Genomic DNA, 12,500 nt, shown 5'->3' with positions numbered 1-12,500 from the left:
AGCTGTTTCAGTGCTGTGGTAGGCACGGAAACCTGATTGAAACTTATCAAAATAGCTATTAGACATTAGAAAAGCAGTTAATTGGTTAAAAACAATTTTCTCTATTATTTTACCCATGAATGGTAGATTGGATATGGGCCTATAGTTGTTTAGTACCAGTGCATCCAGGTTGTTCTTTTTCAGTAAGGGTTTCACAACTGCTTCTTTCAGACAGCCTGGGAATATGCCTGTTTGTAGTGAGGTGTTGATGATCTGAAGTACATCTGATGATATTAGATGTAAGATGGATTTGAAGAAGGCTGTTGGTAAAATATCTAAGTCAGATGTAGAGGAGCTAAGACTTTGTACCGTTCTATTAAGAATGTCCACATCAACTAAATGAAAATTTCTCATGAGGTTAGGATTTAACTTCACTGTAGCAAGTTGGTCTGAATCTTGGGTCGGTTGCACATGTGTGAGTATGTTTGTACGTATTTTTTCAATCTTTCCTTTGAAAAAGGATGCGAACTCATTGCATTTGCTGACTGAGAGGAACTCAGAGGGCATTTGATTTGGGGGCCTTGCTAGCTTTTCCACAGTGCCAAACAGGACACGTGCATTATTAATATTTCTGTTAATTATGTCAGAGAAAAAAGATTGTCTAGCTTTAGAAATTTCTTGGTTGTATTTCGAGAGTGTGTGTTTATAGATTTGGTAGTGGACTTCAAGTTTGGATTTACGCCACTGTCTTTCAGCCCTCCTGCATTCTTGCTTTAGCAATATAACTGTGGGATTCATTCTCCAAGGTGCTTTTTCACGTCCCACTGTTTTGATTTTTTCGGGGGCAATAACATCCATAATACGGGTCATCCTTGAATTAAAATTAACCATGAGATCATCTGCACTCTCTGAAGTTTGACTTTGGATCTCTGAAAGTGCTTGCTGAAAGAGTGAGGCTGTCTCACAGTTGATTATACGTTTTTTGACTGTAACAGATTCCCTTTGAACATGAGGGTACATAGAAACATCAGAAAAAATGCAGTAATGGTCAGGAAAGCCATAGTCTTTGACACTAGCACAGGCATTAAGGCCTTTTGTTATTATTAGGTCTAAAGTGTGACCTTGGTTGTGTGTTGGTCCTGTTACATGCTGTGTGAGGCTAAAAATGTCAATAAGACTTAAAAATTCCTTAGCATAGACATTCTCTAAGTCGTCCACGTGAAAATTGAAATCGCCTGCTATAAACAAGCTTTCATAGTCCACACAAACATTCGACAACAGCTCACCAAATTCTTCTAAGAAGAGTGGTGCAGAAAGTCTTGGAGGTCTGTAAATAGTCAATAACAGTATGTCAGAAGAACATTTTAGAACTGCAGCTAAGTATTCAAAAGATGAAAATTCACCTAGTGCTGTCTTTTGACATTGAAACAGTGCCTTGAAAATAATTGCTATCCCCCCTCCCTGTTTATTCTGCCTTTCTGTACTAATGAAATTAAAGTGTGGCGGAGTTGCTTCTATAAGTGTGATAGAGCTAGTGGATTTTTCCAGCCATGTTTCACTTAAAAATAAAAAATCAAGGTTGTGGGTACAGATAAACTCATTGACAACAAAAGGCTTGTTCCTTAGAGATCTACTATTCTGTAAAGCTAATTTAGCATTGAGCATTGGAGGCATTTCCACTGTGGTATTTTGAGTGAGGTTTGTTTGGACAAGTCTGAGATTTTCCATGCTTGCCCTCTTGGGGGAATGTATACGTGTCCTCAAGAGACCTCGCTTTGTTGTTAGAACTGGAATAAGATTGTCCACGGGTCCCCTTATCTGCTTATTTTCAAAACCACTGTTACTATGTGGGTAGGGACCCAGTTGATATCAGACTGTGCTTTCAACAAGGTCATCATCACTGATACTACTGTACTCCAGAGCACAGACAGGTGGTTGTGGGGCTTTGCCTTTTTTGGGTGCAGTCATGGATGGAAGTATCCTTTTAGATTTTGGGGTAGAATGAGGTTGACCTTGAGAAATATCCGCATAGGAGGCTTGGTAGGAATGTCTGGGGGTAGAAAAGGTAGATCTGGCATAGGGGAGTAGTCTCGCCATAGTTGCTGGAAATCTCAGTCTGGGAGATGAAGATGGTGTTTCGTCGTTCCGGGAAGGTTGTGATTCCATTGGTGATTGCATTTTGTCGCCGTTGCCAGGGCTTGATGCTGGTGGCTGCGTTTCGCCACATCTGGGGGGTGAGTTTGGTTTTGAGGAAACCACATTTCCTATTTCCTGTGTGGACAGTCGCTTTTTGGCAGACCTGGGAGGTGGAATTGGTGATGCCAATGGCATTTTGCCAGTCCGACAAGGAGGTGAACACTTGATCTCCGGCGAGCGGCTTGCTGCCAGTTTCTGTGACAGGTCTTCCAGCTGTTCCGAAAGCTGGTTCAGTTTGTGGCGAGTTCTGTGTGTTCCGTTGTTTTCCACTTGAGCAGAGAGGGACTTGGCTACGTCATCTGTGTGTGTGCTTTCGCCAGTCTGTGGCTCAGTTTGCACACTTACAGGCACAGAGGGCTTGTTGAAATGCCCCTGTGTCTGAGTGGATACAGATACAGGCCGCTTATCAGCGCCCAAGGTCTCAATGCTGTAAACCAACTGGTCTGTCAGCACTTTGGCGCCGGTCCAACTCAGTTCTGCACTGTTTTTTTTGAAGAGTACAGAGCGTCTCCAGAAACGGTCGAAGTTGTCAACAAAGCTGATACCGTTGGATCTGCATGTCCTTGACAGCCAGGTGTTTAAGGAATTTAATCTCGAAAACGCATAGTCGCGATAGCATGGTGCTGGTATTGGCCCGCTGATGAAGGATGGAATTTTCAGATCTTTTAGAGTTGAAAATAAGTCATTAAAATCCTTTTTGACAGTTATTTGCTCTTTGAACAGATCCGCTGCCCCACAGTGAACAACAAGGCGATCAGTAGATCTGTGGTCAGACACCAATTGTGGGATACTGTCCTTGGTCTCACGTACGGATGCATGGGGCAGACAGGACACTTTAAAAGTTCCATTTCCGACATTTTTCACACTCAGATCACCAACAACAAGTGTTGTAGGAGAGGCAGGCAGCTGCCGTCTAACTTTGTTCTTGTTGTTCCAATGCGGTGTACGTTCAGTTTTTATTCTGGGAGCAACTGGTTCCAATTGTTCAAGGCACTCAAATCGATTTTGAAGTTTTAAGGGCTGCCCTGAAAAAGTTGGTCTGGCAGCAGCAGACCGCACTGGTGTTGAAGTTATTATTTTATCTCTGTTTTTGGGTCGAGCCCCTTTGCTTTCCCAGTAGTCAGTAGGCCTACTCACATTTTGCTTTGCGAAGCTTTTGCCAGGTGTTTCGTCCAGCGTCACATATGTCACACCAGCCAGTCGTTGGTCCGCTTTTGCACTTGCGGCACCTGTTTCAGGACTTCCTTCAGTCTTTGATAGGCGATCACCCAGTAAGGATTCCAGGGCAGAAATCCGTTGTTCCAGCAGTATCCATTTTTTGGACTGTCGTTGTCGCATTTTGTTATTGTTTCAGCTCGGCAATTGTTTTGACTTCTAGGTTCTCTTGTGAAAAACACTAATGTATGAATAAAATCCTCTGTTGTTCTTCTCTAAACTTGTTAAAAACTGTGTATATGGCAAATAAAATCCAAGATATAGTGTGGGAAAAAAAAGTAAAGAAATTGAAGTTAGGCAGGAGCAAAGCAGAAAAGCGACCTACTCGCTTGAGTAGGAGGAGCACACACACACACACACACAGTAAAATTGCTGATGCGCTCTCGTCTGGTCAACCAGACATAAACACACACACACACACACACACACACACACACACACACACACACACACACACACACACACACACACACACACACACACACACACACACACACACACAGGTTATAGTATTGTGCTTATGATGCCTTCTCTTTCTGCAGGGCCAACCAGACAGCGTTCAGGAGGCTCTGAGGTTCAGCATGGACGTCATCGGGGGAAAGTAAGTGTGTGTGTGTGTGTGTGTGTGTGTGTGTGTGTGTGTGTGTGTGTGTGTGTGTGTGTGTGTGTGTGTGTGTGTGTGTGTGTGTGTGTGTGTGTGTGTGTGTGTGTGTGTGTGAGTGAGTGAGTAAGTCCAATTGAGACACTCTCTTGTGAATTGCCAGATTGATGATGAAGTCATTGAAGGGTTGCCAGAGAACTCGGGAACTCCACCCACTTTGTCAGGAACCAATCAACTTTGAACAGCTCCAACGGCCCTGGGTAGAGACATGTTCATGGCTGTGACGTGGTTTAAGCAGAGAAGTTCTATTGGGACTAAGAAAATGTTTGAGTTCAACTTCGGCACAGCCCTTTCTGGCCTTGACCAGTAGCAAGCCAAGGGAGGCAGGTTAACCAGGCTGTTTGGGAAACGTTAATCGTTGTGTTGTGGGTCAGAGCAACATCTCGGTACGATATTCGAAAGTCGATGATGATCAGGCTAGAAGGGTTTGGCCATAGTTTCTAGGTATGGAGTGTGGGAATCCCCAAGGTACCCTTCCCTCCAGGTGGCTAATTATGGGATGTCAGATTGTGTTTTTGATTTACAGTATAGATATTTTTGGGGCTTTTTCTTGCCTTTATTTGACAGGATAGTGAAGGTAGTGACAGGAAGTGAGTGGGCAGAGAAAGACGGGGAAGGGTGGGCAAAGGACCGGGGAGGCCGGGAGTCGAACCCGGGTCGGCCGCATAGCAGACGAGTGCCCCACCATTTGCGCCATGGTAGGGCCCAGATTATAGTTTTTAATTTGCTTCAGTCATAATGCAGTATTACCGCAGAAATACACCTACTGCGACAAGAGCAAGGCGAGCAACGGAAGTAATTGCCTTTTATTGAGTCGCGCGACAAAAGCGATTCTGGAGACTAGAGCGATTTGCGCAGCGAACGCGACAGTTTGAAGTTGAAATCCTTTCAACTTTCTATGACGCGGTTCGCCGACAAGTCGCGACAGCCAATGACTGTATAGAGGTCAGTGACCACAGCCAATGGGAATGCTTGAATGCTTTGCCTTCTGCCTGTACGGACATACTCTAGTTTCCTCAATCGCTCGTATCGCTTGCTGCTGCACTCTGTCGCTTGAATCGCATCGCGCCTGGTCTATTCGTGTGGTTAGGACCCTACCGTGGCCTAGGTTGCTATGCCGGCGACCCGGGTTCGATTCCGGCCCGGGTCATTTGCCAGTCCCTCCCCATCTGTCTCTCCCCACTCGTTTCCGCTCCCTCTGTTACTGTCCTAAATCATAAATACAGCACAAAAGCCCAAAAAGAAAAAAATGCAGTCATCAAGTGAAGAGAAAATCCGAAGTGCTCAGGGAATTGTTCAGAAAAAATCTTGAAGGTGCTCTTTGGTGTTGGGGAAAAAACAATATCTTGTCAAAAAAGGGAACTCTTCTTGTGGAAAAATATTAAAAAGCCTTTATTGAAACATGGCTAATAAGTTTAAAAACATGGAAAAAAGAAGACAAAATGCAGTATCAGGCGGGTTGCCAGGTTGGAATAATGAAATCCGCCTTATTCTTCTTCTTATGTTTCCTGCTCCAGGTTTAACTCTGCCAAGAAAGACAACGACTTCATCTACCATGAAACTGTGCCTGCCCTGGACACCCTCAACCCAGTCAAAGGTAGAGCGACACTGCTCAAATGCCACCATGCTTGTCAATATAGCAGTCTTATTAACGGGATTGGGTTTGTTTGTGGGAAATATAATCTTATTTTGTCATTGTTTGTTCTGTGATGCTCTAAACTGTTATGTGTGTGTGTATGGTTGTAATCTTTGCTCAGATATTGTGTGTGTGTGTGTGTGTGTGTGTGTGTGTGTGTGTGTGTGTGTGTGTGTGTGTGTGTGTGTGTGTGTGTGTGTGTGTGTGTGTGTGTGTGTGTGTGTGTGTGTGTGTGTGTGCGTGTGCGTGAGAGAGAGAGGGAGAGAGAGAGAGAGAGAGAGAGATTGTGAAACAGTTAAACCTTCGGTAGTTTTTTCGTGTGTGTGTGTCAGGTGCCTCCTTGGTGAAAGCGTTGCCTGTGGCTCCTACCGACCCCAGTGTGACCGGTCCAGACCTCTTCAGCAAGCTAGTGCCCATGGCAGCACACGAGGCATCCTCACTTTACAGGTGTGTGTGTGTGTGTGTGTGTGTGTGTGTGTGTGTGTGTGTGTGTGTGTGTGTGTGTGTGTGTGTGTGTGTGTGTGTGTGTGTGCCTATACCTGTTTGGTGTATGTATACATATAACCGGCGAGTTCCATGTGCGTTACGGGCTGATAACATTGAGGTATAAGCCAAGGCAAGGCCCTGTTTTTTACAGCCCTGAAGAAGGCCATTGTCGGCCGAAACATGTTGGCAATTTTTAACCGTTCCACTATGAACTAGCTGTTTATTAAAAGCATTTTAACCAAGAAGAAGAGTGCCTTGGATATTTCTCATCGACATGTATGGATCCTTAGTAAAGGAGGTATAAGCCAAGGCAAGGCCCTGTTGGCGTTAGGGAAAGAAGAAGCGAAAGACAAGGACCTGTAGACTAGCGTTGTTCACATTCAGCATGCCGAAGACGTGTTGTGTTGTTGGCTGTTCAAATAATATAGCCAAACAGCCGTGGCTGAAGTATGGACTGTGTTTATTTAGGCTAGCCGATGTTGCATCTAAGTTAATGAGACATTCTATGCGTTTACATGAGACACTTAAGTCCGATTTAACTCACTTTAAATCTGATTAAAACTTAATTCCGCTCTAAAATATCATGTAAACACTTACCGAACAGGATTTAAGTTTATTCTGATTTAAACTTAAGTCCGATTAAGGTGGGTGGTTTATTCCTCTTTTAAATCCGATTAAACACGTTCCTCTGTCATGTAACCTTTTATTTAGAATTAAAATAAGTCCAGTCGTTCCACGCATGCTCGTTGACCACACGATGGCGCCAAGAGCCCGTGCTCTTTGCTAGTGAGAAAAAAATGGCAGCACTTCCTGTTGATTTTCACATGAAAGTTTTGCTTAATCTAAAGTCCCTAAGCGACTATAAATGTTATGGCTTCCATATATTGATGTAAAAGTGCCCCACGAAGTAATGAAGCACAACAAAGTTACTCCACATCACCCTTTGACCAGTTCGTTTTTCTAAGCTAGGTGGGTAAGCTAACTAGCATTTGAAAGAACCCGCCCAAAGGGGATGTGTTCAGCCTTGAGTCCGACTGAGGGAATTCATTTTCGGGCAGAAGATTAGCTTTTGTCCCAGTAGTAAACAGAGTCCCCCGGATGTTTGGCGACCACGCCCCCACGCCTTATTTGCCTCGCTCAGCACGTGCGTCCTCAGTCCAATCGCAATGCTTTCTTTTCCCCAGACGTTTAATCAGATTTAAGTGAAAGTGCCATGTATACATGTCGCAAAATAACTCTTAATCCGATCTATTTAAATCTCATTTAATAAATCGGACTTAAAAACATCATGTAACCGTAGCCATTCAGTTTGTTGTCCCCACAAGGGGCGAGGCTGTTTCTTCAGGCCGGTTATACCGTATACGTATTGCCTTACTCATGCCCGCACGTGACTGTGTGCTTTTTTGGGTAACGTTTTACTTTACGGTACAATAATTACTGTGTACTTTCTGTGTAATTACCCCATGTTTGCCCGTTAGATACAATGTAACTGCTCTCTGTTATCCTGTTATTACCCAGAAAGTATGCAGTAATTATGTATAACTGTACCGTAAAGTAAAGCGTTACCCTTTTTTAAAAATTAATTCTGTTGATTGGTGGCTTGTGTTGTGTGGTTTTTAAAATATTTTGTTCTTCCTTGTCACATTCATTCCTCCCTCTTCCTTCCTTCCTTCCCTCCTTTGCTGTGTAAAAACTCCTCCTCTTCCTGTCTTAACTCCGCCCCCTTCTAGTGAGGAGAAGGCCAAGCTGTTGAGAGAGGTGGTGGCCAAGGTGGAACACCAGGATGAAGCGCTCGAGTAAGACACACACACACACACACTCTCACACACAAACACACACACACACACACACACACACACACACACACACACACACACACACACACACACGCACGCACACACACCAGGATGAAGCGCTCGAGTAAGACACACACACACACACACACACACACACACACACACACACACACACACACACACACACACACACACACACACATATGCATGCACACACATACACACACATGCACATTCACACACACACACCATACACACACTCACACACATACACACGCACACACACACGCACACGCGCTCGAGTAAGACACACGCACGCACACGCACACACAAACACACACACACCATACACACACTCACACGCACATGCACAAACACACACACATCATACACACATACACACACATACACACACATACACACACATACACACACATACACACTCACACACACACCATACACACACTCACACACATACACACGCACACACGCACACACACGCACACACACACTCAATCTCAATGTACATGAACATACTAACAAAAGCACAGGGTGTCCAACTAAGATTAAGAAATGCCAACGAGTTGAATCAAGTCAAATAATTCAAGTCAAATTTCCAGGTGTCTGTGCGTTGCATATTTTTATTGTATCGTTTAATGCTGACTCTTTATGTTCTGTGTGTGCGTGCGTGCGTGTGCGCGCGCGCGCGCGTGTGTGTGTGCGTGTCTGTGTGTGCGTGTCTGTGTGTGCGTGTGTGTGTGTGTGTGTGTGTGTGTGTGTGTGTGTGTGTGTGCGTGTGTGTGTTTAGGCAGTTCATGGACTCCCTGTCTCTGGAGTGTGTGTCTGATGCAGCTGTGTTTGGGGTGCTGCCCGAGACGCTGATGGAGAAGTGTGCGGCCTTCAGCGTCAAGGACAACGCAGTGCAGAGCCTAGTCAAAGCCATGCAGGGTACACACACACACACACACACACACACACACACACACACACACACACACACACACACACACACACACACACACACACACACACACACACACACACACACCACAAGGACAGCGCAGTGCAGAGCCTATTCAAAGCCATGCAGGGTATAACACACACACACACACACACACACACAGACAACACAGTGCAGAGCCTAGGGCCGGATTCACAAAACTATTCTTAAGATAAATCTTAGGAAGATTCTTAAGAAAAAAACTAAGAAGTTCCTAAGATCTATCTTAAGTGAAATTCTTCAATATTTTCTTAAGAACAATGCCAGTTCTTAAGAACTTCTTAATTTCTTCCTCATTTAAGAACTTTTTAGAATAATGCTTCTTAGTTGCCATGGCAATCAACAGGATTCTACCTACCTACTCCAAACACTATGTAGGCCTAGAAAAAAAACTACATTATCATCATTATTACTACAACATAGTTACAATGATAAGTATTATTGTTGTGATGATAATAATAATAACAATAATGATAATAATAATAATAATAATACAAATACATTAATAACATTTAATTAATATATTATTATTGTTGCATTTACAGTAATACAATATACCTTTTGTATAATAGAGCCTATATAAAATGTAGGCCTATTTTAATATTTTAGTTGAACAAGCTGACTACATTCAATAGGCTTAAGGTAAAGCCACTAAAAGTTACATTGAATGAAAGCTTGTAGACTAACTGAAAAAAAAAATATATATAAAAAATAGAGATTTCACACAGTCACAAAACATTCATAATAATCATATATTACATTAAAAAATATTTTTTTGAATTCCGTTTTGTGAAAATGGGTTCAAATAAATAAAATGTGACTGTTAAGACAGGGTATAGGGTTGTCTTATATTTGAGAAGAAAACTAAGACAAATCTTAAGAAAATAGTCTTCAAGAATCTCAATATTCTTAACTTTTTTCTTAGGGGAAAATCTTAGGAAGAAAGTTAAGAAACAACTTAAGAATTCCGTTTGTGAATATGGAATCTTCTTAACTTTTGTCTTAAGTCAGAAAAGTGACAGTTAAGAACTATTTAGTTCTTAAGAAAGCTTTGTGAATCCGGCCCCTGGTCAAAGCCATGCAGGGTAGAGAACATACACACACACACACACACACACACACACACACACACACACACACACACACACACACACACACACACACACACACACACACACACACACACACACACACACACAGACAACGCAGTACAGAGCCTAGTCAAAGCCATGCAGGGTACACACACACACACACACACACACACACACACACACACACACACACACACACACACACACACACACACACACACACACACACACACACACACACACACACACAGACACAGACACAAAGACAAACGCAGTACAGACATGCAGACAATCTAACAGACTTGTTAGAGCCATGCAGTACGCACGCGCACACACACACACACACACACACACACATACACACACACACACACACACACACACACACACACACACACACACACACACACACACACACACACACACACACACACACACACACACACACACACACACACACACACACACACACACACACACACAGTATTTCCCAAACACACACACACACAGTATTTCCAAACACACACACATACATACAAATCTATGCAATGGTGTTCTGATGTCTGTGTGTGTGTGTGCATGTGTTAATTTGTGTGGGTGTGCGCATGTGTGTCTGTTTGTGTTTTTGTATGTGTGTGTGTGTTCGTCTGCGTGTATTTTTGTGTGTTTGCGCACGTTTGTGTGTTTGCGCATCTGGGTACGTGTGTGTGTGCGGGCGTGCATGTGTTTTTGTGTCTGTGTGTGTGTGTTTGTGTGTGCGCGTCTTTGTGTGTATGTGTGTGCGCGCATCTGCGTGTATGTGTGCATGCATGCGTGGGTATGTATGTTTTTGTGTGTGTGTGTGTGTGTGTGTGTGCGTGTGTGTGTGTGTGTGTGTGTAGAGCTGGCGGGTGTGAATGCGGAGGTGGAGGAGAAGTTGGGGGAGGTGCGCGCCGTGCTGGCGGAGGAGGCTGCAGCCGAGAAGAGCCTGGGGGAGGTGCTGGGACAGAAAGCCACACCCACACCGGCTAACCCCGCTCCTCTGGTAGGACTCTCTGAACTTTCACTGTGTGTGTATGTACATCTGTGTTGTGTTTGTGTGTGTGTGCGTGTGTGTGGTTGTTATCTTCTCTCTACTTGAACTGAATCAGTATGAGGAGGCTTGTGTGTATGTGTGTATGTGTGTGTGTGTATGTGTGTGTGTATGTGTGTGTGTGTGGGGGGGGTGTCCTGTGTAAATGTGTGTGTGCATACGCTAAGGCTGTAACGATACACCCAACCCACGATTCGGTTTGTATCACGATATATGACCCACGGTTCGATATGCCCCACGATTTCACACAAAAAAGTTTATTTTTTATTTTTTATAAATAATAAGAAGAAAATAAATTATATATATACTTTGTAATTAATATCTTTTTTGCATTTACCTGCCTGCATTAATTTTGTAGGTTTACAAGGCTGAATGATGTTGCAGATATAGGCTACCACTGCAACCTGTTCCCAGGTGTTGACATCAAAACACAACACAGAGAAATAAGGGATATTAGTTCACCAAGGAAAAAGGCTTATAAATAGGCTAAGATCATATGTTGAGAGAGAGAGAGAGAGAGAGAGAGAGAGAGAGAGAGAGAGAGAGAGAGAGAGAGAGAGGTGGGTGGTCAGGGTGTATAGTCATTGGCAGCTGTCTTACTTTATCAAACATTAGGCCTATCCAATTAATATCCAAACATTAAAACAACACTGGCCATATATCGTCAGGAAACATGTTGTATTAAGTTAGGCTACTTAAAGAAATGCAACACTTAATTTTGATTAAGTTAAATATTTCCGTAGCTTTTTTTGATCGTGCAGCAGCGCCTGCCCGTAGCCTACAATCAAAACTCGAAATGAACCTCAGTTAGTTCTCACTGCTACATAACGCGCACGTTTTTCGTTTTGTTTTGTGGTTTGACATTTTGTCAAGAGCGAGAATGAATGCAGAGGCTGAAATGGAGCATGCTTTCTGCTTATGTAGGCGGTAATTTTACAATATAGCCTAACATTAATGTGGGAAGAAATAATGCTGCCTAATATCCTGTCTATCGACCTCAACGTTCGTCCGACTTCGGGCACCTCCCTACAAGCGATTCCAGGCTGGTTTATAGGCAGGCGGAGCATCTCGTGCGCTCTCTCTCTCGCGCTCTCTCTCTCTCTCCGCTCCAACGTCAAACTCCACTCGCAATACATCGCGCATGCATGAGTAAAAAAAATCTTGACACGTTTATAAAAGCCTTCTTAGTCTGTTGTTCATTTGGCCTTCACCTTCCGATGTTTGCCAAAGTTTTTCGTCTCACGGAGGTTGCTCAGGCAATGGATAACAACAACGTGCTGGTTGGAAGGAGCATTTTATATGAGAAAGGGGTGAATGGAACTGTTACTCGAACGTGTGCGCCCTTTTTCTACTGGTCTTTTTAAGCGC

General features: G+C 43.6%; 1 protein-coding gene across 1 annotated transcript in view; it reads left to right on the top strand.

Moving 5' to 3' along the window:
• The window catches only part of ptpn23b (protein tyrosine phosphatase, non-receptor type 23, b), a 42,557-nt gene that overhangs the window by 17,301 nt on the left and 12,756 nt on the right, over positions 1 to 12,500 (top strand). Inside the window, exons 11-16 of the mRNA XM_063185101.1 lie at positions 3,933 to 3,991; positions 5,569 to 5,648; positions 6,020 to 6,134; positions 7,904 to 7,969; positions 8,778 to 8,917; positions 10,942 to 11,084. Of these exons, the coding sequence (XP_063041171.1) occupies positions 3,933 to 3,991; positions 5,569 to 5,648; positions 6,020 to 6,134; positions 7,904 to 7,969; positions 8,778 to 8,917; positions 10,942 to 11,084 (603 nt within the window). The remainder of the gene's footprint in view (positions 1 to 3,932; positions 3,992 to 5,568; positions 5,649 to 6,019; positions 6,135 to 7,903; positions 7,970 to 8,777; positions 8,918 to 10,941; positions 11,085 to 12,500) is intronic.

This window comes from Engraulis encrasicolus, chromosome 20, assembly GCF_034702125.1.
Source record: "Engraulis encrasicolus isolate BLACKSEA-1 chromosome 20, IST_EnEncr_1.0, whole genome shotgun sequence".
Lineage (NCBI taxonomy): Eukaryota > Metazoa > Chordata > Actinopteri > Clupeiformes > Engraulidae > Engraulis > Engraulis encrasicolus.
This window is presented reverse-complemented; position numbering and strand designations above follow the sequence as displayed.